Below are 27,323 nucleotides of genomic sequence, written 5' to 3'. Positions count from 1 at the left end.
ATGCGCACTAGGCGTAATGAGCAAACCAGTACCGGAAGTTTTAAACTCTTAAAGCGGCACGTCCAACGTCAGGAGGACGTATTCCTGCCAAAATGATCAGTAAAGTGATCGGTGCGAAGTATGCAGCTATTGCTAAATTATGGTAAGATGTTTCTTTAATATCTTATTAGTAGTAAAAGGTGGGAATAAGTCAGACTTTTGTTAAACGGAGTCTCGATGTGTCCTTAGCTAACATTAGCTGTTAGCTTAGCCGAGGTCATTGCTTTGGGGACATGCTGACTTTAGCTACCTGGCAGCTAATCTCCGCCTAAAGATGCATAAAATGACCTTCATGAAGTAAGAAACAAAGTCAGTGTTACCTTATCCCTCAGTGACTTTTTTCAGCATGACAGCAAAATGTGAATTTCATACATCTATTGTTTAGTTTGAATAGCTTTATGCTAATCAACAAGCCAGCTGATCCACTGATCTTTCCTAAAGGGCTGAAGCTATTGGTTTCGTTATAGATTATATAGATCCATTATTCGTTTTGTCCACAAGCATCAGGTATCAGGACAAATCAGTGTCCTTAAATCTGTGTTTTGTGTAACAAGCTATTAATGATATGAAACGGTGTGTTTGTATTTGTGAAGCTGTAGCCAGTAAATCTATTTATATTTTAACACAACAAGTATAATAATTGACTATAGAAGTTAAAGTTGCTCATTTCATGCATGCATTACTCAGTAAGTTGTTCCAATACTTATCTCTTAAGGAGTCAACAAGGCGTGTGATGTTTGCATGGATGTTTGTCCTTAAAATCACCATTTACATTCACTGAATTCAGTTTGTTCTCAGATCATTTCATTCACCTTAATTTGAAGTAAAGTTGCTTAATCTTGACAGTGTTGTTTGCTCCACAGGATCCCAACTCTGGCTGTATGGGGCACAGCTGGAGGCGTAGCTCTCGTCCACTTCACAGACTGGCGAGTGATATTGGATTATGTCCCCTACGTCAGTGGCAAATTCAAGAAGGACGAGTAGTGGCACTCAGGTTAGTGTTTTGTGTAAGCATCATTATTTCTGCAGCCTCTGTGTCTTTTAAAGCCAGAAACAAGAACCTGACACTGCTGCATGTTGTACAATGGCCCCACTCTGTTTTAAGTGCATTTACAGACTTCAAAAACGATTCAGACTCACATTTCTAACCTATTGCGTTAATTTAAAATGGTCTCTACCTATCTGTTTCTATTTATCTAGACAAAACAAGAAATATTTGAAAAGCAAACACATTTTTTAAATAGTTATAGTTATTTTTTAGACCCTTTGTTCTATAACTCCATATTGATTACCGCTAACTTATGCATGCTTTAAAAAGGGCACACACCAGTCTACCTGCAGCATTAATGGTTATTGTGTGCAACTATGCAGAGAAATTCCGTGATGAGTCTTTTTACATACTACATGATTTAGGGGCATGGAAGATCTATTTCTCTGTTTACTATGGTGGCAGCACTGTGAGTGAACAGTTGCAAAATGACACCAAAGTGTAGCATTCTCCCAAAGGCTGTGTGGAAACAGAGTCAGACCTGTGTACAGAGACCACAAGCGGCACTGGGGGAAGGTCTGCCCCTGTTACAGCAGATAACAAGTGTTGCCTGTGTAGCCACAGCCTGATACCAGCTTATGGCTCCATCTGATATAACTATATGTTGTCTAAAAACTATTAAATGCTTGTCAGACTCAGAGCCATACTGTTGCACTGGGTTACATACACAATGTATTTGAACAAACACGACCAATGTTGGTTTTCCGAAATACCTCTGAGACTATAGACATCACTGCATACTCAGGGACACTATTTCTTATGCACGTTTTGCTACTTAAAAACCTAAGAGTTTGAGAGGGCAATATATTGATATTATATATATATATATATATATATATATATATTTTTTTATTTTTTTTTTTTTTTTTTAGATATTTTTGGGGCATTTTTTTTGCCTTTGATGGACGGGACAATTGAGAGAGAGAGAGAGAGAGAGAGATATATGCATGCAGCAAAGGGCCACAGGCTGGACTCAAACCCGGGCCGCTGCAACAACAGCCTTGTACATGGGGTGCCTGCTCTACCACTAAGCCACCGACGCCCCGATATTATAATAAATTATCTGATTTGAGATATTTTATCTTAGATTTTGGATATTGTATTATCCCAAGTGTTTTAATTTCATGGTTTTAAAGGCTGCATTTTAATCTTGAATCTTAGGTAAATATTTTGTGAAATCACCAATAGTCAACCATACAATGTCACTGCATTAACATCAAGGTATTCTGTCAAAGATATTATATTTGATTTTCTCAATATCGCCCAGCCCTAACTGAGTGCCAAAGAAAGTTGTAGCAATGGATTCTCTGAACATTTCTGCCTTTGTTAACATTGGGACTGTCGTGAAGAAGACATAACGTTACAGTGTCCCAGAAGTGGGAAAATTAGTCGACACAGTTTTTACAGTTAAACTACACATAAGTGTAATGAAACGAAATGTAAAAGAAGTCTGAATTATTCCCCAAAATTTGTAGTGTGTCAACCTAAAGCCATAATTATACTTGTGTAAGACAGCGTGGCATGGGCTTCAGGGTTTTTAAAGAATATGAAAACAAATTGGCTCTTTCTAACATCCTGAAACATTTATTTAAATTTATCTTTATATTGCAAGACCACAATATACATGTTTTTATGACAATATTTACAACAACAAATAATCACAAATCAGCTTTAAAATTATACAAAATATCCTTTGTTGACCAGAGTGTATCCAGTCTGGTTTTAAAAAGAGTTAATTGAGGAGCCTGCACTACATCCTCTGGAAGCTCTTTCCATGTTTTTACTGCACAATGTGTGAGGAATTTTCTCTCTTTGCAGAAAAACACACCAGTTGGAATCATTTTAATCATATATTTGGTAAACAAGCTTATAGATCTCAATCATGTCGTCTCTGTGTCATATTAAGAATGAATATTAATCCATTATTTTACTTCTTACTTGTTTGCTTTCATCAACATTTGTGGCAATCATGTCTGAAAAGCCCCCCACACAGCAGGCATCTAGTTACAAACATTCAGAGGTGGATGTGATGACAAACACTGTGACAAGTTGCAGAGCCTTCAAACTTTGTGCAAAATACATGGTGAAGTTTTTGCTCACGCACCCTTTCACTACAGTAAGCACTAACCTAGCTTTAGTCTCTACATCTCATTAGATACTAAGTGCCACATCTGGTAAAAACAAGAGGTGAATGTCACCTGGTTAACACCACTGATGTGATGAAACCTGATGAAACTGTAGGAAACCATCAGGACTGAGGGGACGATATCAGAGTGAAAGTCAGAGACTGTAAGCCAGGTAGTTTAAAGGTGTCAGGAGACCAGAATCCAGGACAGTGGCCTATTTTAAGACCACAAGTAGCAGCCTCTAATAAGACAGGCAAACCTTCGACCACTCTGCGACCTAGTTTTTTTGGCTTGGAAATGTCAAAATTAAATCATGTGTTAACCCACAAAAATCAGAAAGTCTCTGAACAGTGTTGGCTGTTGAGTGTAGAATTTTATATTGTGCTTTTAAAATAAAATACAGCAAACAGACAAATGTGCTTTCAGGTGTCACCTAAACAACATTTTTTCATCAGCTTTGATTAGTGTGTCACAGCGAAACCTCTTTTCTGTTGTTCAAACTAATGACTTTGTTTTCCTCCGGTCAGGTTGCTGCTATTTTTTACACAAAGACTTAAGTGATGAACAAAAAACTGCTGCGGCTCGTACCTGGTGTGCCGGGCCACTGGAAGCTGTCATCTTCACCCTGCAGCTCGGTCAACATTGAACTGTTCACCATCATCATCTTCTGAAGTGCACTGGAGTTTGTCATTTCAGCGTTCTTTCAGGGAAAACGTGGATGGAAGGAATATGAAAACGCAGATGATAAATGGACTTTGGTTTTGAGGGTCAGGTATTTATTTTAATCATCAGTCTGCTGTGGGTCAAACCTGATTCACGAATTGGAAAATCTGTCCGTCATGTCATACTGTAATTGTTTTGGAGAAAAGAAGTAAAGTATGAGATGTGTCCTATGTTGTGATTGTGTTTAATTATTTGCTTGCAGTTACTTAAAGATTCAAGATGAACTTTAACGGTATTTGTATCCTAAATGAATGCAGTCCCATCAGTGGAGTTTGGCCACAGTTTGCTTTGACTTAAAACTGGGTCAGTTCACTGAACGACATAGTAATTAAAAATCCTGAATTTAGCCTCTGATTTCTTAGTATTTCCCTTAAGACTGCTGCTGATCGTAATATAAAAAAAGGCTTTGTGAACAGAAATCAGTGATGAAAACAAACCCTTAAAAACATCATAACACTCAGTCTGTGAATTAAAGGTCCCATATGATGCTCATTCTTAGGTCCATGCTTGTATCTGGGGTTTCTACTAGAACATGTTCACGTGATTTAATGCTCACAAAACACACTCTTTTTCTTAAAATATCTGCCTGAATATACTGATATTCACCCACTGTCTCTGTCTGAAACGCTCCGTTTTAACCCCCGTCCCTTTAAGCCTCACTGCCAAAAAGCCCCGTCTATTTTGATTGGTCAGTGTGTCTGGGTCTGTAACATCTGCACTCGTGTCTCTGCACCCACATTGCAGCTGTTAAATAACTAAAACAAGCCGCAGTTTCCACCTTTAAATTGTATAGTTGTGACATCACAACTTAACAGAAGTCCTGATGGCTCATTTAAAGGCACAGTCGCTGAATACGGAGTGTGTGCATTTCTTTGTGGATTGAGCGTTTCGGTTCTTTCACAGCATTTATAAAGCACCTATACCTGATATGGGGCTGGTGTGGCTACACATTTTGACAAAGGCCTGTCTGAGTTAGAGGCCTAGTCTGGTTATCAAATAGTTCATTTTTATAGAAGTTCTTTGGATATATAATACAAGTTGCTGGCTACCCACTTGAGCTGACGTTAGTTAGGTGCTTCAATACATATACAAATATATATGTTTAAACTTTTGTCAATATAGAAATGCTACATATCGTTAGCTCAGTTATATTCTCCGCAATTCAATTCAATTGTTGTTACTACAGTATGAGCACCAAAGAAGACAGTTATTCATTGAGGTTTACCGCCCTGGGAAACGAGAGAGATGGAAAAAATAGTGCCGACTTCTTTACTCTTATTCCATCTAAGTTGTAAATATTGTTTCAACAGAATAAAGTGTTCTGCCAGTAATCATTGAGTGCCGTAAAACAAGGTGTCATTAACTATCTCTGTTTTCGATGCACTGTCTCAGGGAGCTAGATCAAATAAATAATTCATGTTATTTGAAGTCTAGTTTTTATACAAGTAATATTCATACTAGTTACTCGTACTTTTCATCTTTGTAAAGGTCTGTCCCATATAGACGTCTTTCCTAAATATAAGCCTGTTGAGTTTGGTAATTTAGTCAAATAATAGCCCAGGCTACTAATAGAATTTTTACAGTAATCCTATCCTAAAACTCCTACCTTGAATTTTGATTTTAGATGGTGCGGCTACTTGTTTGGATTGTTTATCTGCATGAAAGATAAGATAACATGTATTGTACTGTTCCCGGTGAGACATTTCCTTGTGGAATAGTGCCAAACCCAGCTGTAATCATTATGAAGATGTGTCTGTGTGTACAAGGCTTAACATACTTCGTCAAGTTTAACGAAAGGTTACGACGGAGTTAAAGCATTTCCACAGATCTTGTACTTGTTGTAGAACGATCTTTCAAAGTAAATCTAAGGCAATAATGTAAAATGACACCATCACTCTGTATTAAGTAGTATTAGGATTGAAATTACATAAAAAGTACATACATATAATCAGCAAAATATACTAAATATCATTAATATTTTTACTCAGGCTGAATGATCCATTGATGGTGTTAAAAGGTGACTAACCAGCATTTTAATGTAGCCAGTCAGCCAGTCTACTGTGCATAGTTTAACTTAGAATGTGTTGTTACCTGAGTTCAATTCAGTTTATTATTGTCATTCTATATACACCAGCATACAATGAACACAATGTTACTCACAAATCCAGACGCAGTAAAGAACATGTAGCTAACAAGACATTCAACATGGACAGGACAACATTAAAGTGTAATAAAGTGCATTGTAAATACTCATAAGAATAAAAACAGGTTAACGCAGAGGAATGAATATTGCATTCGTATTATACAGTGTTTATCATGCAAATACTCTGTGGAAAGTAGCTACAAATATCAAGGGTTTAAAAGTACCAATATTTCTCTACACTGTAGAAGTACAAAAGTACCTTAACTGCACTCAAATGTGGCACTTTAAAGTTATTTATCTTGAAATGAACAATTGCAGAGTACTTGGGTCACAGACTCTCTTCAACGAGGCAATTTAAATATATATAAATAATAAAGTTGCAGTAGTAGAAACAAAAATAATTTAGATGTAAGTGCAAGTTATAATAAAGGATAAAATATAAGGAAGTATGAAGTGATATAAATCAGTAGTTGCAAACATAGAATGTACACTCTAAAAAAAAATATGGGGTTTATAACATTTAAAATAAAGGTTGACAGTTGACAACTTATTTTAGGAACTTGGTCAAAATCAAAAACATTATAGACCTTATTGAGTAGGATGGAATTAGAATAAACAAGTCAGAATATCTTAAATAGTTTGACCTCTAAATATCAACACAACATGTGGATAAATATTATGTTGGCTCAACTTAAAGTTTTTGAGGTCAAAGCAAATCATGTTGGTTGTACTAACTAATTAACTTAGATTATAAAAGACATAATAATGCCAGAGTTGGAACTACTTTAAAAAATGAATAAAAATTATCACCTCACTTTTTTTAAGTTGAACTAGTAGATTTAGATGTGTATGAATATTAGAGATGCAAATCTTGAGGATATATCCGCGACATCTGCGGATGGGTGAGCCAATAAAAATTAACATTGTAATTAATTTCAGGTGGATTGCAGGTGGACCGCACACTCCGTAAAACAGGGCACAAGAGGACTTGACTTACTTCAAATACTTTTATTATTGCAACAGAGCAAACAATATTAGGCTAGAGTAATTTTTACATTAGAAATGTGACCACGTTCAAAAGTAGCCTATACTCTTTTAATTGTTTAAGTCAAGAAAATGCGCCTATATGAAAAGCAAATGAGCACAAATGGCTGGACATACTTTAAATGTAAATACAATAACTTAATGTTTGGCGTGGGTTGGGTGCGGGTCTATCCACGCATCTCTAATGTATATGTGTATAAACATAAATATATATGTATGTATATAAATAGATATGTACATATGTGTGTGTGTGTGTGTGTGTGTATATATGTATGTATGTATATGTATATATATATATATATATATATATATGTATATGTGTATATATATATATATATATATATATGTATATATATATATACATAGATAGATAGATAGATAGATGGAGGGGCGGCACGGTGGTGTGGTGGTTAGCACTCTCGCCTCACAGTAAGAGGGTTGCCAGTTCGATCCCGGGCGTGGGAGCCCTTCTGTGCGGAGTTTGCATGTTCTCCCCGTGTCAGCGTGGGTTCTCTCCGGGCACTCCGGCTTCCTCCCACAGTCCAAAGACATGTAGATTGGGGACTAGGTTAATTGATAACTCTAAATTGTCCGTAGGTGTGAATGTGAGTGTGAATGGTTGTCTGTCTCTATGTGTCAGCCCTGTGATAGTCTGGCAACCTGTCCAGGGTGTACCCTGCCTCTCACCCGATGTCAGCTGGGATAGGCTCCAGCCCCCCCGCGACCCTCAAGAGGATGAAGCGGTTAGAAGATGAATGAATGAATATATATAGGGAGAGAGAGAGAGAATTTGATATATGTTAGTTCAGGTAAATATAATCAAGTCAGAATATCTTAAATTAAACAATTTGACCTCTAACTAGCAACACAACATTTGGATACATAGTATGTTGGTTCAACTTAAAGTTTTTCAGGTCAAAGCAAATCATGTTGGTTGTACTAAACTAATTGACTTAGTTAGATTATAAAAGACATATAACAATGCCAGGGTTGGAACTACTTAAAAAATGCATGTTAATTATCACTTTTTTTAAGTTGAACTAGTAGATTTAGATGTGTGTGTGTATGTACAGAAATATATAGAAAAACCTGGCGCGGACTATTTTACAGTAGTGTGGCGGATGTGTTCAGCTGATTGTGTGACACGGTTGGCGGAGTGATCTGTAGTGTCGGAGGTCCTGACGGGAGACAGACAGACAGCGGGGATCGATAACAAACAGACTCGGTGGAAAATTATGACTGCAACAAAAGGCAGCTAGCTGGCTACTTATCGTTTCACAAGCCAGAATCAAAGACAAGAAAACCAAGACAGTCGAAAGCATGGAGAGAAAAGGGTGAGACTCTTAAATGTTCCGGCGAAGGAGTTGTTAAAATGAAAGTTTCTCTGCAGGAAATGCACGCATGCATACATGCGTCTTGCACACTTGAACACTTCGCAAACGACCAAGTTATTGTTATTTACTCTTTTGTTTCATTAGCTCAACGAATGCTTCATATTGTTTTTAGTTCATTAGCTTTGTAAAGTAGCAACTTCGAACAATAGTAATTGATACGCTGGTCCGTTGTCGTTAGCGACGCCGCTAGCTTGATTAGCTAGCTAACTTTCATTGTTTACACACGCTTGATTTGCGGCGCGTTGGGCCCCGACAGAGCTCCACTAACACACGGCGTGAAACCCTCAGCTGCGGCTCTGTTAGCTTGTTTTAACTTGTATGTGAAGGACATGCTGCCTCGTGTAGTTCAGTGCTGCCTGTAAGTCTCTTATATGACTCACTGTGACCACAGCTTGTACAAGCAGCAGGCTGTTGTGTTACAGTTACAGAGCTGTAGCTCTCAACTCTAAGGCTCCACCTACTCACCTAAAGATCATCACACAGGTGCTTTGACTCACTGTGGATGTTACACCACCTGTGCGCGTGCACACATGTACCTGACACTTCGTACTCCTTGTGATTACACCTGTTAGGGTGGAACAGCTTATACCTTTTGATCATTGTTAATGATAACATGAAGCTTGGTGACCTCATAAAGCTGTGCCCCATCAGCCTGACAGAGGTCATGTATGAGAGCATAACTGCTTTAAAGGGACAGTTCACCCCAAAATACAAAACACATATTTTTCCTCTCACCTGTAGTGCTCTTTATCCGTCTAGATTGTTTTGGTGTGAGTTGCAGAGTGTTGGAGATATCGGCCGTAGAGATGTCACGTCTTTAAAATATAATGGAACTAGATGGCACTCAGCTTGTGGTGCTCTGAGCGCCAAAAATACATTTGAAAACAACTCAACAGCAATGTCTCCTTCCAGATATTATGACCCAGTTACTCATGGTAATCCACAGACCTTGTTGTTCTATGTAGAATTGGATGCAGCTACGAAGCAGGACGCCATTCATTCTTTTGAAAGTTGCTCATACCCCTTTTCCAACAATATGGAACTGGCTCTGTTCCTGTTCCTATATTGGGAAAAAATGCAACTGCATGTTGAATCTCTCCTTTATTTTCGTTATTTTCTAAGTGGAGACTTTTTTTCGTACTTCCATAATTTTCGATTATCGATGATTGATTTTTAAGGCTTTTGATCGATCACAAATAATTTTGATCGATAGTCGCAGTGTTTACCCTACAATGCCTGGCATAGGTCCGGCGAGCTGCCGTGCCAACGAGACCCCCCGCCCGGCGAGTCGCCGTGCCAACAAGACCCTTCCGCCCGACGAGCACGGCAGCACGACGGGCCTACGAGACCCCCGCCGGACCTAGAAACAGAAACAGACGGAAGCTCTCATCGCTCTCCAAAGCCTCGACGGCTTCCCTTGAGGCCTCTGAAAACACAACGCCATTGAAAGACGGAGGTTTTGCTGAAAACTGAAGCCCGTAACTCTGGCTGGCAACGGTTGTAAACACCCAGGGGTGAACTGCACATGCACGCCATTCTTCCTCTTTGGCCTGGGGGGTTGAAGCTCAAAACTGGGGCAGCTGCGCTCTTCTGCGGCGACAGTCTGCACTGCACTCTTTTGTTTTCTCTCTTTTGAAATACTCGCTTATCAATTAATCGATAGTTGATCGTTAATTTTTTTGATGATCGAATAATGAATTTTGATCGTTTGCCCATCCCTACTTCATCTTCTAACCGCTTCATCCTCTTGAGGGTCGCAGGGGGGCTGGAGCCTATCCCAGCTGACATCAGGCGAGAGGCAGGGTACACCCTGGACAGGTCGCCAGACTATCGCAGGGCTGACACATAGAGACAAACAACCATTCACGCTCACATTCACACCTACGGACAATTTAGAGTTATCAATTAACCTAGTCCCCAGTCTGCATGTCTTTGGACTGTGGGAGGAAGCCGGAGTGCCCGGAGGGAACCCACGCTGACACGGGGAGAACATGCAAACTCCGCACAGAAGGGCTCCCACGCCCGGGATCGAACCGGCAACCCTCTTGCTGTGAGGCGAGAGTGCTAACCACCACACCACCGCGCCGCCCCCATCCGTACTTCCATTAACAAAATGATTTCAGGTTTCAATTATGATAACAAAACCAACGATAACCCTCAGTTTTCACTCCTCTTAGGGTCATTCTGACTGATAACAACAGTAATACTGTGACACTGTGGAACTGCAATATTTTCTGAGAAGGTGAAAATCTCATACTGTTGCAACTCTAGATCCTGCACCTAATTTTGAACCGCTGAGAGCATTTTGACCAAAACTAAATCAGTTAGAATCTGAGAAGTTGGTTCCCGGCTCAAACCAGAAATGGCGGGTTTTCCTTGACCTGAAGTAAGAACTGTGACATCAATAGTGGGCGTGTTATATTCTACAGGATGGAAGAGAGGATGGAGAAGACAAGTGAGAAATCACCACACAAGAGTGTGCAGTGGTCTCATTAATAGTTGGTTCAGGTTCGGCAGAGCCAGTGATTCCTGTTTAGCGCTCAACTAACTTACATGGAGATAAAATTATTTAATGGTGTGGCTCCTCTTGACTCTCCAGATGTTAGCAGACCAAATGGATCCAATCCTGATAATAAAACAAGTCAATTTGCGGGGGTTGTGCTGCTCAAAAAATGTATCAACATGCCTCTTTTCACAACATAAGTCTATAGCGAAAAGTCTTTTTGGGCCCAATGACATCACTTGACGGTGTCGTTCCATTTCTGGCCACTATGAAAATTGACTTCAAAGCTTGGCATACTTCCCGGGGGCCTGGCTGTGAGCAGTTTCATTTAGGAACTATTCTTTCTACCTAACTACACCTGCCAACGGTATCACTGCACAGAAGGAAGCGTCCATCTTCTCATGGACGAGGGGCACCTGACAGAATGAGATGTAAACATTAATGGCATCCTCCTCGGCTGAGCTGTAACGTTAGTTAGCTCAGGGGTGCGAGGCGAGCTAGCAGTAGACAGAAAATACGTCCTGCGTCAAACTGCCCACAACAAGGTCTGTGGATTTTCTTGAGTAACAGGGTCATGATTTTTGTAAGGAGACATTGCTATTGAGTTTTTCAAATGTATTTTTTCTTTGAGCATCTCAAGTTGAGTGCCATCTAGTTCCATTATATTTGAGGGAAGGCAGACATCTTTATAGCTGATACCTCCAACACTCATACTGATACTTTAACAACATATCAAGACAATGCAGAGGAAGAATTTTTGGAGTGAACTGTGCTTTTAATGCCTCAGTTATTGACGAGGTAAATCTTGTGTTGATGAGTTTTCTGTTTTTCCTTCCAGTGTTCCTGTTAAGCGCATTCTCAACAAGCCCCAGATCATCCGCACTCTGGGCAGCAACCTTCACACAGATGTGAATGCCAGCCACTCCCGGGGTGGATGGTCGCTCCTGACCAAAGTGCAGCGCAGCAGGCACAAGCATCTCTATGACATCAACCATCAGATCAGGGTGAGACTGCGTTTGGTGTTGGTATTTATGAAGCGTAAATGACTGAGCGGTGCTAAAACAGAATGGACACAGTGCTTTTTCAGTGATCTCTGGACACCACTGCCCATAAAACACATTCACCTCCCCTGAAGGTTAGCATGTTATTATTTCACATCATTCAATTCAGCATTTTTAATAAGACTTTCTGACACTGACCAACACCGCAGGAGTCTTTAATATTCAAGTGTTCCAGAGGGATCAGCGGAGGCACATTTGACAGTAATTACAGCCCTGAGTTTATGTGAGTAGGTTTGTGTCTGCGCCGTACATCTTGACAAGGCAGTTTTTCTCCAGCATTCCTCGCATACCTGCTCCAGCGCAGGTTACACAGGGACCTGCCACACATTTGGATTAATTTAGGCCAGAGGTGTCAAACTCATTTCAGTTCATAGGCCACGTACAGGCTGATTTGATCTCAAGTGGGCTGCACCAGTAAAACCATTGCATAATAACCTATAAATAACTGCAGCTCCAAATTTTATCCTTTTCTTTTAGTGTAAAGAACATTCTGGAGGCATCTATGTACAAAACACCCCGAACAACCTGATACACATCAAGAAAAATAAGTTCTCACTGTCATTACATGTGCATTTTTCCATATATTTCCACTCCTGTCATAATGCTGGTGTCACCACACTAAACTTAAGTGGAAGCTATTGAGGAAGCAGGTTAAATTAGTCACTCCATGACACATTTGAAGTGTTGTCCTGAACCCAAAACATAGTGGGAATGATAATCTGCGTCCAAAAGGCTCAGTTGTGCCTCATTAAACCATAAAACCTTCTCCCACTTTGTTTCAGAGTCCACGTGCCCTCTGGCAAACACTAGTTAGTGTGTCATGAGACTTTTTTTTTTCCTCTAACAGTGGCTTTCTTTGCAACTGTGCCATACAGTTGAACCAGCCTGGGCAACACTTGAGCTATGACCGATATAATAAACATTCAGTAGTTTACTGTAGCGTCAGTGTAGCTTTCTGACACTATCTTATGACAGAATTTTGATGGTGAATATAATGTACAAGACAGTGAATAAAGGGAGATTTTGGACACATCTAGACTCTTAATCCTCGCAGAGAAACTCTGTAGCTATTTCAGAGGGTTGTTGTCTTCCTCGCTGTTAAACCTCTCCCACAGAAATTGTTTTATGATTGACTGATGACTGCAATACGAGGAAATGTACTTTGTAAAACTGACATCGGTTAAGCCTTTCATCTGCTGTTCAACTTGAGAGAATTCTCCCTCTAAACTGCTCTTGCATCATAATAGTTACACCAGGTTGTTGTAACGTTTACATTGTCTCTTCACACTTTTAAGAATGAAGTAAGGGATGCAACAGTACCGCCTGTTTGGTACTGACAACACTGACGTTAACACAGTCAAACATTGAAAGTAGGTTCAATAGCTCCAACTGTCGTCATACGCTCATTCACATATCAGTGAGGTCATGGTGCATCAATGTAAGCATTAAAATTTGCTGAATTTGATTCAATAGAAACATTTTCTACAGAAAATTTGAATGGCATTAAGAGCTGTGGTGCTGAGTCTATAGTGCGCTACTGTCTCTCGCTTCCAAGCCAGAGAGTGAGCGCATGAACGTAACCATAGAAACTCACTTTAACTCCCATGGCGAGCAGTGTCTCGTCTCCTCCTGCCTGCCCCATATCTAATGCATGGTGCAAGAGGAGAGAGGGGGAGAGACCGCACTGATAGAGGAAGAGCCGTGGACTGGGATAACTCAAAGCAACATGCATAGGAATAATTAAAATATAATGTATTCTCTAATGTTTTCTCTGATGGTCTGAAGAAGTTGCTGAATCTGTCGATAGTTGCTTTTTTAGAAATAAAGTTTCTAAGAGGGTCTGAATTTGAAAAGTCACTAGATATAGCAAGAAAGTTGCCAAGTTGGCAACTCTGGTAACTTCTCACAATCAGTCATTCAGACACCATCTTTTCAACAGTGACCTTCTGGTCATTGCACACGCAAAACCAAATTTATTTATCTTTATTTAACCAGGAAGTCCCATTGACAGTGAAAATCTGGCCGAGGTAGCAGCCAATCAGAACACATTTAAAATACAACAAATACAACATATAATAGAGTTGGGCGATCTTGTCCATATCCTATCGTCCTATCGCCATCTAGTGAAATCGCAGATGAACGATGTCATCGGCGGGGGGGGGGTCATTACGCGTCGCCGCTGAAATGTTCACTTATAGCCTCTCTTTGGCGTTTGAGCAGCTTTATAATGCGCGTTAAGGCCCAAACATACGCGGAACGGACTCCACGGAGGTCTGCGCAGACTCAAAGCGGACATCCGCAAGCCCTGTGCGCGCAAAGCTCAGATTTTACAACCGCGCGGACTCCGCTCCGCGCACCAGTGACTGCTCGACATGTATTTTTCACATCGCGGGGATTTTTCACAGACATTTTTACAGGAAACTACAACGCGGAAGTGCGCTCGACTATGAAAGCCCGAATGACTACGGACATTCCTCGCGGAGTCTGCTCCGCTTATAGTACGCCCGAGTATGCTTTTGTCGAGCGGGCGGAGGCGTTGATCCCCCCCCCCCCACCCTCCGCTGTCTCACTAAGCAGCCTCCCTCTGTCTCCTCTCACTCAGCCTCGTTCAGCCTCGATCTCGTCAGCATGCTCCACACGCGCTGCCCCCCCCCCCACACCTCGCGATTGCATCGTCATATAAAAAAGACATCATGAAACAACCCTTCTATCGTCAATGGGCGATCGGATCGCCCATCGGCACGACCCAAACATATAATACAAAAATCCACAATAAAACAACAACTATTCAAACACAGAAGCCTCTCAAGAAAATGAAGCACATGTCTCTGTCACCACATTCTTTATGATGCCCTTGAACTCATCAGTGGATATAAATGTTTCTCAAAAATGAGCTCTTCACACAAGGAACCACCAATCATTCACAGACCATCTCAATAAAGAGCTCCTCCTCATTTCCTTGGCCTTTTCCAGATAACTGGCCCGTCACAAATGTCACAATATAACAGTTGTATTTGATCATGAGAGAGAACTGGTCAGAGCTGGTCATCAGAATTTTGGACAGTCAGTCATGTTGTTGTCTCTCCTAAAGGCCAAGCCTGACTTAAACACAACACTACCAGTTCGACAGACGGCATCCATCTTCAAACAACCAGTGACCAAGGTGACAAATCATCCCAACAACAAGGTGAAGACAGACCCGCAGAAGGCTGTGGACCAACCCAAACAAGTAAGTCACAGGGCAGAAAACGTGCACAGTTAGACACTCTATACTTTTCAGGAAACTATAACTCCACCATCAATACAATAGAAAGGCAAGTGAGTAAAAAGAACTTACTGATCCTGTCAGCAGTTGAAATGTTTTGCATAGCTGACCAAGATAAAACCTGATGTTCTGTTATGTCTCTCTGTCTTTGCTGTTATCTAGAAAGTGCTGACAGGTCATTTAAACCTTGTTCAGTGTCCTTAAAATGATGCATATGTTCAGTTTGTGTGCAGTTGTACCTAAAACTTGGTTTGTGTCAATCTCCAGCTGTTCTGGGAGAGGAAGCTGAGCGGGTTAAATGCGTTTGATATCGCAGATGAGCTGGTGAAAACTATGGACCTTCCCAAAGGCTTACAGGGTGAGTGCAACTAAACAAATATGACAGCTGTCTGTGATTCAAAGCTGGTTTATTGTAGAAGCTTGACTTATGCTTCTCTGCTGTCCTCTGCCCAGGTGTTGGTCCCGCGTGTTCAGATAAAACGTTGCTTTCTGCCATCGCCAGCGCTCTGCACACCAGCCCCGCGCCCGTCACTGGACAGCTCACCGCTGCAGTGGAGAAAAATCCCGGAGTGTGGCTCAACACGACACAGCCTCTCTGCAAAGCCTTCGTAGTGACTGATGATGACATCAGGTAGAGTGTTCCCCACTGCAGGGTTAATCAAATCATGAAAACCCTGGAAACTGATAATAAGCTGAATCCATCGCTCGTGGCAAGGTGTCAAATGTTTGCCAACCCATATGTATTTTCCTGAGACTCCTGGTATCCTCCCAGGGTCACTATTCTCCCGTATTTCCTCTAAGTTAAGACAAATTTTCACACCTTTTTTCTTCTCGTTGTAACAATCTGTTTCTGGCACTGCACATCGTATATAAGCCAAGCCCTGCGAATCTTAAAGTCTACTTTGACCTCCCAGTTGGCGCTCCCCTTTCTCCCATCTTTTCACACCCTCCAGGGTTGGAGAGGGGTACCCATTAGGCCTGCATAAGTCAGACATAGATACCAATGGACACCTTGTCTCTATGTGGAAGTCCAATGGGACGCCGTAGCTGGGGTTTGAGGTGTAGCTTGGGGAATGGATGGGGCAACTTGCCCTTCTCCGCTGCGGCAGGGTACTCCGCTGCCACCCATTCCACCTTGCTTATGCGTCTAGGACCCAGGGGTGTGTGGGCCAGAGAGGGGAGGACAGCTGGCTGGGGCCCCTGGTGCGGCCCAAGCCTACAGCTTGGCCTCCCTCCCTCCTCCTCATAGTCTGCTGGAGTTAAAATATGTATTCCTCTTTTTCTTAGGGTGCTGTCACACCTGCCCTGTTTGGTTTGGTTCAATCAAACTCAAGTTTGTTTGCCCCCTAAGTGTGGTTCGTTTGGGCAGGTGTGAACACAGCAATCGCACTCAGATGTACACCAAAACAACTCTGGAGTGCTTTGGTCTGAATCAGGGACTAATTTTGTCCCTGATTCAGACCACAGCAAGACAACTCTAGGTCTGAAAGCACCCTTATTTTTATTCCAAGATGCTAAATAATAAAATTTGGGAACACTTTTAACCACTGGCTGATGACTGCTAAAATTTACGTCATAATTAACAACTGTGTCAGAGTCTCTGTTTCTTGCAAGCAGCTGAAGCAAAGCTATATGTTTTGTCTATTTCTCCTCTGCTCCAGTCATCACTTGGGACAGTGTCGCACGGTCAGTTGGTCAGAGTGTGTTGGTGTGCATACCTGCACACTCATCAGTGTTGCAAGTGTCGGTTATATGCAGGGGATGCCAATGTGAAACTATTGTGGGGCAAATTAAATGTAATATTAATTTAGTACTTCTACAGCTAATGACAATAATTATTTAATATAGTGATGGGAAAACAACCTAAATATCATTTTGACATTACCAAAGTGGTTACTGGCGATCACTCTGACCATCGTCGACTCCAAGATCGTCTTATAAGCACAAGCCTAGTGTACATGTGTCTCCTACCTGAGACAGAGCTCCCTGCTTCAAATGTGCTCCAGTCAACTTAAATAGCTACCAAGCTGGTATTGAATTTTTGTCACTTCTCCTTCTGTAAAATGTATTTCTGTTCGAACACTGTGAGGAGGAAGCTGCTGTTTTTGGCTTCTTGACACTTTTCACTCCTCTCTGTTGACATATGGATTTCTTCAACACAGTTATTCTACGATACTTTTAAATAAGGATGTCCAGATCAAGTTTTTTTTGCCCCTGATCCGAGTAATTTACCATCTTGCACAATGTTTTTTATCTGTCCGGACCGATACTTCTGTTTTCCTAGATAATACAGCTGCACAGCTCACACTTGAAGTTTATTAAAGTTATTAAAATGAATCCAATAGATATGCCTGACAATTGACTTTATTAATTACTTTATTACAAAACTATAAAATAGCAAACCCTGTCTGGACTCTCTTTGGCTGTGTTGCTGTCTGGAGGGAATGTTTCTGTCCCTTTTAAGAGAGTATTCTCCAGTGTTTGTTGCCTCTGTGCAGCCTTGACCTGAGTTAGCCTACCTGAAGGAAACATATTCCGCAGAGTGTTTATTTTGTCATCTGGATTAGGCTACATTAATAAATGACTCCTATTGGCTGTTTGCTTGAGTAGCTAGCTAAGTATAGCCAGTCCTGAGCAGGTAAAAAATGCCTCAATCAGCCCCCGTACTGAACTCTAAGATCAGACTGAGCCTTCCTCACTTATAAAACTGTTATTAGTCTCATAGTGTTTTGATGCCTCACCTACGTGTCAGCTGAAAATTATTCTGTAAATGAGACAAAAGTACATGTACATAATACATTGTAGTTAAATGTTGAGACTTACTTACTCTGCTGTGTTTGTGTAGTGGGGTTGGAGTGGTGTAAAAATGTTCAAAGCAGTTTGACTCTAAGCTGAACAGCACCTTTATCGGTATACCGAATTTTACCACTAAAGGCCCGTTTCCACTGCAGGAACTTAGGGGTAAATTTACGGGGCCGGGGCCGTTGGTGTGTGTCTCCACCGCAGGAACCACCCCCGAAGGACAGAGTTCCGGAACTTTTACAGGGGCTAAACAAGTCCCTGCCTCGGAGTAGGTACTCAGATCGGCCCGAAAAACTCCTGGCTGGGGCTTGGGGATTACTTGGTGCTGATTGGATATACTCAAGGCGGAATGTGACGTCAACAGAGAGCAACAAAATAGCCGGCATTTTTAAAACTCGGCAGACGAGAGTTAGCTTGTTCATAGCTTCCACGGCCATGTAAACAAACTCAACAACTGGTCCGTGAAAAACATATTTTTTCCGGCGGATATCTTAGTTACAACATGATTGAGCTAGCAAAGCAGTTTTGTGTTGCTATGTGTGGTATTTATTCAGTTTTGGGAAATCACAATGTCTAGACAGCATCAGTGGCTGCAGCTGACAGGGACAGCTAACAGCAGCAGCAAAGCTAACATCAGGATGTCATCTGTTAAAAGCCTCCCGTTGTCGGAAACGACATAAAACTACTCCAGTTAGCGCAATCATGTTGTAACTAAGACATCCGCTGAAAAAATATTTTTTTCACGGGCCACTCTGTGAGTTTAGTGAGTTATTACAGACACCGCTATCGGCTAACGGCTAACAGCGTCCCTAGCCGCTTCAGAGTAGAAAATAAAGAGACTCGGCTCTGTTACCACCTCCGCTGTCGGTGTCCTGCTTCGGCTCGGCAGTAAGTCCTCTCAGTCCTCTCAGACACTGGCAGCGGCCATGTTAGTCCGTTTATAAACAAAAATAATATTTAAATCACGTTGTCTTATTGTGTGTAACTAATGCAGTACAAATGGATTTATCACCGTGATGCTGTCGGTGTAGCCGTAGCAACTCCAGCTCACCTGCTTGATGATGCTACAGACTGCTGGAATGGCTACTATGACACCCAGAAGCAAGATGGTGTCAGGGAGCGCTTCTCTCAAACCATCAAGCACATGCTATGATGGTTGGAACAAAGTCAGTCATCCTTTACTCTTTGTCTTTTGTTCCTGCTGTCTGTACATTTTTCTCTTTCTTGCGCTGTGACGCCGTCGGCACAAGTTGCTGATGTAGATGACTTTTTAATTTTTCAGAACGTGCCATCAAGACAAATGCAGGTTCAGCCAGTTTGCATTTAAATCAGATCAGTTTAAACTCGTACGTACATCAGACCAGACCGGTAAAACTGGAAATCGACTCGACTCTAGATGTAAAACCTATTGTTAGTTTTTAATAATCATGTTAAGTTTTTGAACACTTGTAATTGGTGTTACGTATAGAGTGTATATGTGTCTCCTGCCTGAGACAGAGCACCCTGCTTCAAATGTGCTGCAGTCAACTTAAATAGCTACCAAGCTGGTATCGAATTTTTGTGACTGCTTCTACTGTAAAGTGTATTTCTGTTCGAACACTGTGAGGAGGAAGCTGCTGTCTTCTACATCTCAGTGCTTTTCACTCATAGCTGTCAGCATGTAGATTTCGTCAACACAGTTATTATTTATTCTAAGATACTTTTAAAACTGTTAATAGTCTCCCGATGTTTCACCTACGTCTGCTTTATGATAGGTTACACAATACACTGTGTTCTGTAGTTGAGTGTTGAGACTGACTCACTCGGCTGTGTTTGTTTAGTGCAGGGGTGTCCAAACGTTTTTGAGCGGGGGTCAGATTAGATCATGTGAAAAATACCTGGCGGCAGCTGCTTCACACATCGAATGGGTTATTAAAAAATAGAAATCACAAACGAGACAAATGCGACTGTTCCTCCTGCAATAACAATGTATTCAGCTTTCCACAGCAGCAGTCCTCACTGTCGACTTTATGCTTTCTTGCTATGGCCATGTCTGCTACCTGTCAGGAAATGTCCGCTGTTTGCTAACCATTCCTGTGCTTGTTTACCATCTGTTTATGAAAACATGAGTTCTGTGGAGTTCCTACTTGATGCATTTCTACAAACTGTATGAAGGGAAAAAATGCAAAGTGATCTTGCTTGATTAACCAGTATTGTGTGGTGGGCCACATATAGTATATTTTAAAAGTCAAGCCAAAGGCTGTTTAAAATCAGTCCGCAGGCCATAATTGGCTCCTGGGCTGGACTTTTGACATTCTCGGTGTAGTGCATTTTACTCCACCAGTGAGGTGAATATGCTGTTGGGACAGGAGATCAAGAATCCCCAGTTAAGCCCCCGGGTTCCCATGGATCCTTAAAAATATTTAAAAGGCTTTGAAATACATAATTCAAAAATAAGGCCTTAATTGGTATTAAAATGTCTTATTGCAATATTTCAAAAGTCTTAAAAATGCTAAGACATGGGAAGAAGGGTTTTATGAATCGTTGTTCTTTGGATTTTTTACTGTAAAATGCTGTCAGAATCTATTTTTTCCATCTTTTTTCATTTTTATTTTCCCTAAATGTCTCTCACATTAACGTCACCACATCAGGATAGTAAAACCAGCAACACTCATATTTTGTTTCTGTCCGGGATACTCATAGCAGAGGATCCGCTGTCTGCTAGCTAACCGTCACTGTACTCTGGACGACACAGGGAATTCAAAATTCATTGAAAATTGGAGATTTAACCAAGATGTTGCGGCATGTCTAAAACCAGTCGAAGGTAGTGAATACAAGGCTCGACGTATTTTATGCAAGAAAGTTTTTCAAATTGCACAGTGGGAATCGAGACAAAGTGATAAACACAGAATCGCCAGCAAATCCACCAACAAACTGCAGGTATTTCCCACTTATGTGCAACCAATTCAAGTGGCATTACAAAAAGTCTTAAATGTAACTCGTCTTAAGCTGCAGGAACCCTGAGTGAGCCGCACTGTGTTGCTCATCTTATACTGAGTAATCTCACTCTCCATTGTGCACATAGTCTAACTGAATGAATGACTGTGGCAGATTCTGATACGTTACACAACAGCTACTGTACTGATGCTTTCCTTTGTTGATGCTGAGAGCCTGTGGAGCTCAGTGTGTGATGAGCACAGAGACGAGATCAGGGGGACAGTCCTTCACTCATGCCAGATCTGTACGGGCTGAGACTGCACTACACGTTACAGCTTCTGTGAAATCCTCTTCATCGTCGTCATCATCAAGTCTTTTCCATGAAAGGTTTGTTTTCATCAGTGTTTTATTTTTTCCTTGTCTGTGCGTCTCAGGAAGCAGGAAGACCTGGTGCAGAATGTGAGGAGGCGGCTGGAGGAAGCCCTCACAGCTGATATGTTGGCTCATATAGAGGACACCGCTGCAGACGCAGCAGCAGCCAACAAAGTGGAGGAGAAGGTTGAGCAGGTGGAGAAGGAGGAATTATAGCCAAGGTACACAAAACTGCAGCACTGGTTCCACTCAGTCATTTTCTACTGGTTCATCATTCACTACCCTTTGATTGTCTTACATAGTTATGAACTGCGGCACATGTGATGCAGGCCTAACACCAAATGACTTTTAAAGCAGTATCGTTTTCATAGAGTTGTCGATTGTTCGGTGTAAGGGAGATCATAAAACTAAGTCCGAGCTGTCTTAAGTCAGTCTTTTCCTTGTCTTGACGTTCCGACAAATTTAAACATGTTTAATATTATCCTAAGTTTTTAGTCTTGGCTCATGCAAATACTGGAATTCAATGGCGTGAACATTTTCAACAACCAATAGCTGAGCTCCAAACAAGGAGCAGCAAACCAGGTAGACCGCTAAAATGGAGGGGACGTCAGGGAGGTGCAAGAACGTGAACAAATCCAGATCGTCTTTACCTGTGAAAAGGAGGAGAAACTGGCGGAGTGTTTAATTCAGTGTGTATCTGATGCACCAGTCAGTGCTGTTTTTATTGAAAAATCTTGTTTTTGAAGCAGTTTGCCTCTCATTCCCATCGTCTCCTCCCACTAAAGTAGCGCAGCCAACCAATGGGGGCTGGCAGTGAGTTGAGGCAACAAATCCAAAATGTAAAGTTTGTATGCAAATACAGTTGTATTGATGCTGCATTGACAAGTACACTGTCGACATGTGACACCTTTTACCTCCTGTTTCTAGAGTTGCGTGTTTTTGTAGACACATCAGGAATTAATGTGTCGCTAAAGCGAGTTTGGTTCAATATTTTGGGGCTGGGTTATAATTTAAAAAAGAATCTAGTTGTAGACTTGCAAATAGTGACCCCGCAAGATCCCACTCTGTTAACAGGCGTGCAGGGTATAAAAGATTCTGATCTGCCTCCCAGCAAGTGTTAAGATGGTATCTAGCCTTGCTAGAAGGTTTTGCAGGTTTTGTACCTCCAGGTGAGAGCGTAACAGAGATCGACATGACATGTTTGAAGAGTGACGGATGGCTTATCAGCTGTTTATGACTGCAAAGACTGACAAGATTTGCTGCAGCAATGAAGTGGAAATGCAAATAGCGGACACGCACCTGTCAGTTTAGAATGATTCTGATTCACTAATGTATGCACAGTGGCAAGAACAAAATTGGCCATTCCACATGCGTCATGAATCCGAGGAAAATTGGAACGCACACTTACTTTGTGGGCAAAGTAAGAGCATTTCTCCACACATATTAGTGAATGAGACCCCGTGTCTTCAGATGTGAGCGGGTGTCAGATTTAAAGGTCTAATGTGGAGGATTTAGTGGCATCCAGCAGTGAGGTTGCAAAACTGAAACTTCTCCCATGTGCCAAGCGTGTAGGAGAACTATGGTGGCTGAAAACACAAGCGACCCTGTCTAAACCAAGCGTTTGATTTTTCTTTTCTGGGATACTGTAAAAACAACATGGTGGACTCAACATGGAAGAAGATATATAAAGAGAACTGGGGCTGTTTGTTCCTATAGACGTTGCTCTGTAGCACATGAAGCCAAAATGGTCTAATTGCTGCGAATTAAATCACCCAAATGATCGGCACTGCTTCCGCACAGTGTCTAGCAGGCGCATTAGAGACTTCCACTGACCATACTATTATCGGTTTAGCGCTCCATTAACTTGAATGAGAATAAAATGATTTAATCATGACGCTCTGCTAGGCTTGACAAAAATATTATCGGGCCAAATAGATAAAATTCTGGTGGTGAACCAATTCATTTCAAGATTGTGATGCTCAAAGTGTATCCACTGATTTTCAGACATCTCTTACGCCATTTAAGTCAATGGGAAAAGGTGTTTGGGGGCTGTGGGGCATCATGTGATGGATGTAACAACACTGTTAGGCCATTACAAAAATTGGCACACTTCTGGGAGCCTGTACAAGGACCTGCTCAGTATGTAGATATGAACTGCTCATTCCAAGTTTACAAAAACACGATTCTTATTGTTATTGTTTTCAATATAATACACAATTCCTGCCTCTAAATCCTACATGCTTGATCTTAAAGTCTCTTCAGAGTCTTCTAACATGTCTCTTCCCGTCTCTTCCACAGGTTTGTTTGACATGAAGTTTGCAGGTAAACTCCTCAGTTTCAAATAATTGGCTCCATGAAGATTTTTATACACTTTCACCAGAGATAGACCCTACATGCAGACACTCTGCAGCTTCTGTTTACCCACTCAAAGACTGTTTTCTTTTATTTGTGTATTTTTTTTTTTATTTTTTACATGTGATGGTGTAATCCTGAAAGGGTGCTTTGGGTTCTCAGTTTGTTTTTACCTTTACTATACTAATGTATGCCGACTTTCTTTAGACTCTATGCTGTTTAGTGTTTTCAGGAAACAATGACATCACCATTTCGCCATTGACACAGTAGGGAGTCAAAGGAAATTACTGTTCCTACGGCAGTTTATGACAGTTCTGGATGATGCTCTATACAATGCAGTGTTACATTTAACAGCTGTTCAAGCTCAAAGTTAAAACACAAACCTGTTGCGTGTGTGTGTGTGTGTGTGTGTGTGTGTGTGTGTGTGTGTGTGTGTGTGTGTTGAATGTATCGGTTCATGTTGACGTCTTAAAGTGTGTTTCTTTTTAACATGTTGCTCTTTTATATTTTACTCTGGCACTGTAGGTAGTGTGTTCATGTTCAGAAGCATAGAAACGGTGCAGTATGTTTACATGCACACAGCACGCTGAGGCTGTGAATATAAAAATTTAGTTTGATTACAGGTTTAACAGTTCAGCGCAGTGTTACTTCTCACCATATCCTGAGTGTACATGGTTTAGAAGTTTAACGCTTGGTATTCATTTGAAAGAATGATCAGTACTGCTTCAACAGCTACATTTGAGTTTAAACATTAACAGAAAAGGTGCGTACCCTCAGAAGATTCAGACACAACACTGATGTACCTCATAACAAGATGTACTGTACCTCATTACAAGATTCATTATTTGTCTCTGTACCACTGTGTCACTGTCAAATAAATGCAGCTCTTTCATGACTGATGTTTTTTGCTTGGTCATTATTCATAACTCCAGGAGGTTTTATGGTCCTTTCTTCTTTAAAGGACAGACTCACATTGTTCAAGTCTATCTTAAAACAATACTCACATGCCTGTATGTATATTGATGTTACTACTCCCTGTAATGATTCCTGCTTTCCAAAATCCACAGCAGGGCTGCAACTAATGATTATTTTCATTATTGACTTATCTGATTATTGACTAGCCGATTATTTTCATGATTATTGTGTAGTCTATAAAATGTCAAACATTGTGAAAAATGCCAGAACCCAAAGTGACTTCTTCAATTTGTCTCTTTTATCCAATGAACAATCCAAAACCCAAAAACCCAACTCTTCATTTACTGTCATAAATGACAAAGAAAGGCAGTGAATTCTCACGTTTAAGAAGCTTGAACCGTCATTTTTTTTTTTTTAAGTTTTGCTTGAAAAATGACAAACGATTGATTATCAAAATGGTCGGCTATTCATTTTCTTTCAATTAACTAATCTATTAGTGTGACTCACCAGATTTCGACTGTGGCTATGAGCCTGACATTCGGCCACTGATTTCAGCCGGTATTCTCCCGTCCTTCCACTATCGCGCATTACCAAGTCCGCTTCGCCAAGCGAAACAGCCTTCAAGCTAACTATTTACACGCTGGAAATGACACGTCTTGACGAGTTGGGATCGTCGTAAAAAAAAACATGCCCAGATGTTGATCTGTTTTCTGACACGACCAGTCGGAGTTGATTTGCCACATCTTTTGACTCTCCAACATACTGATCATTGGACTTTTCAAGAGCCTCTGTGACATTGTCGTAATAACATTTTGCTAGACCCACGTACAGCCAGTGGATTGTCTGTTTTTTACTGGGTCCAGTGAGCTCCTCCAGAGCTGAAGTATCGTCAGGCGTCACCTCTAGGGCATCGATTATCCATCCACCCATCCATCCACCTATCCACCTATCCAGGAGCAGCAGGCCAAGCAAAGCACCCCAGACGTCCCTCTCCCCAGCAACGCTTTCCAGCTCCTTCTGGGGGCGTTGTCAGACCAGATGAGGTATCTAATCCCTCCAGCGTGTTCTGGGTCTGCCCCGGGGCCTCCTACCAGTGGGACGTACCTGGAACACCTCAAACGGGAGGCACCCAAGAGACATCCTGATCAGATGCCCGAATCACCTCAGCTGACCCCTTTCAACGTGAAGTAGCAGCAGCTCTACTCCAGGCTCCCTCAGGATGTAGACACTACTCCCCAATGGCTGTGGCCCCCCAGCAGGATGATGCACCACGCCACACTGCAAACATGGCTCAGGAATGGCCCAAGGACTTTGACAAAGACCTCAAAGTGTCAGCCTGGCCTCCAAATTCCCCAGATCCCAATCTGAATGAGCATCTGTGGCACATGCCATTAACCCACCTCACAACCCACTGGACTAAATAGATCTGCCACCAACGCACTGGTGCCAGACACCACAGGACACTCCCAGAGATCCTGTGTCCATGCCTCGACAGGTCAGAGCCAAGTCCAATCCAAGGAGGCCCCACCTTGGATTAGGGGTACATCTGGGTTACCGGCACATCACAAGAATCCTTGAGAAGATTGGGACCTGGGAAATTTAGAAGCCAGGTCGACACCTTGAGCTTTTTGTCACGCTCCACAGGCCATTTCTAAACTGCGTGTGGAAACACAAAGAGGGAGTATGGTACTAAAGACAAACATTTCAGGAGGAGATCTCTCCACAGCCAGTATGGACACGGGGAGTGATTACAGTGATCAATAACTCCACACCACCACACTGTAGGTGAGCTTTGATCTAAGATAAAATTTAAAAACATGTGAGCCTTTAATTTGTTCCTCTCAATTTATGGTGCAACAAGAGGCAATGCCTTGAATATTTCTTCTCCACAATAAATATATATATTTTAATGTTCAGTGCTGTAAAACAGTGCTGTAAAACAAATTCGTATAATACAGAACATAACAAAATTGCTGCACTGATACAGAACAGAGGGAGAAGAGCGCTCCTCATTGGTCAATAAATGTTTATTTGGAGTATAGTAATTGCAATAAATGCAAAGTGTGACAAGTATTAAAAGGAAAATTAAAATTATACAAACTCAGAAACTGCGTTATTCACAGAAATGTATTCATCTACTTGATCCTTAACAATTTATGAAGTGTCTCCGTATATTCTCAAATGTCTGCTGTTGAGCCGTTAATATATGAGTTATCTTTTGTAATGGAAGGCTTGATAACATCCATCTTATCCCCTGAGAAGTGTTTGGTCTGTGAATGTTTTTCCATAAACTTACTTTACATTTTATGACTTGAAGCAAGCTGAGGTCTTTAAATGCTCCTTCATTTTACTGTAGTTATGTTTCTCTGAATAAAAAAACAGAACAGACTCAAGTGACATTTTTTTTAAATAACCCTCTCATTTATAACTCTTAACTCTTTCCAGAACCTTTTAATCTTTCTGCATCGACAAACACAGTGAATCAATGTTGCCTTGAATGTTTTGAAGTGTTTACATGCGCCTTCAGTTTGAAATGAACCCATCGCCCTCCATTATTTATTATTAATTTTATTTAATCCAACTCTGGGGAAATTCACACGTTACAGCAGCTCAAGAGTCA

General features: G+C 41.3%; 2 protein-coding genes across 2 annotated transcripts; both read left to right on the top strand.

The window, feature by feature from the left end:
• Positions 1–24: 24 nt before the first annotated feature.
• LOC125902389 (cytochrome b-c1 complex subunit 10) lies at positions 25–4,106 on the top strand. Its single transcript, XM_049598702.1, has 3 exons — positions 25–142; positions 903–1,033; positions 3,741–4,106. The coding sequence occupies exons 1-2, from the start codon at positions 93–95 to the stop codon at positions 1,021–1,023; spliced, it is 171 nt and encodes a 56-aa protein (XP_049454659.1). The 5' UTR covers positions 25–92; the 3' UTR covers positions 1,024–1,033; positions 3,741–4,106.
• Positions 4,107–8,281: 4,175 nt separating this feature from the next.
• Positions 8,282–24,683, top strand: mbd3a (methyl-CpG binding domain protein 3a). The gene is made up of 7 exons (XM_049598709.1): positions 8,282–8,457; positions 11,859–12,024; positions 15,173–15,310; positions 15,614–15,704; positions 15,800–15,977; positions 21,499–21,657; positions 23,735–24,683. The coding sequence occupies exons 1-6, from the start codon at positions 8,444–8,446 to the stop codon at positions 21,650–21,652; spliced, it is 741 nt and encodes a 246-aa protein (XP_049454666.1). The 5' UTR covers positions 8,282–8,443; the 3' UTR covers positions 21,653–21,657; positions 23,735–24,683.
• Positions 24,684–27,323: the final 2,640 nt, after the last annotated feature.

This window comes from Epinephelus fuscoguttatus, linkage group LG15 (genome assembly GCF_011397635.1).
Source record: "Epinephelus fuscoguttatus linkage group LG15, E.fuscoguttatus.final_Chr_v1".
Classification (NCBI taxonomy): Eukaryota; Metazoa; Chordata; class Actinopteri; order Perciformes; family Serranidae; genus Epinephelus; species Epinephelus fuscoguttatus.
Note: the sequence above shows the minus strand (reverse complement) of the source record. Positions and strands in the feature narration are given on the sequence as shown.

Bases quoted from the DNA above. Each gene is read 5' to 3' on its own strand.
- mbd3a (XM_049598709.1), top strand. The intron at 15,705-15,799 runs GTGAGTGCAACT...TCCTCTGCCCAG, and splicing joins CCTTCCCAAAGGCTTACAGG to GTGTTGGTCCCGCGTGTTCA. The intron at 15,978-21,498 runs GTAGAGTGTTCC...TGTGCGTCTCAG, and splicing joins GTGACTGATGATGACATCAG to GAAGCAGGAAGACCTGGTGC.
- LOC125902389 (XM_049598702.1), top strand. From the start codon at position 93: ATGATCAGTAAAGTGATCGGTGCGAAGTATGCAGCTATTGCTAAATTA. The intron at 143-902 runs GTAAGATGTTTC...TTTGCTCCACAG, and splicing joins GCAGCTATTGCTAAATTATG to GATCCCAACTCTGGCTGTAT.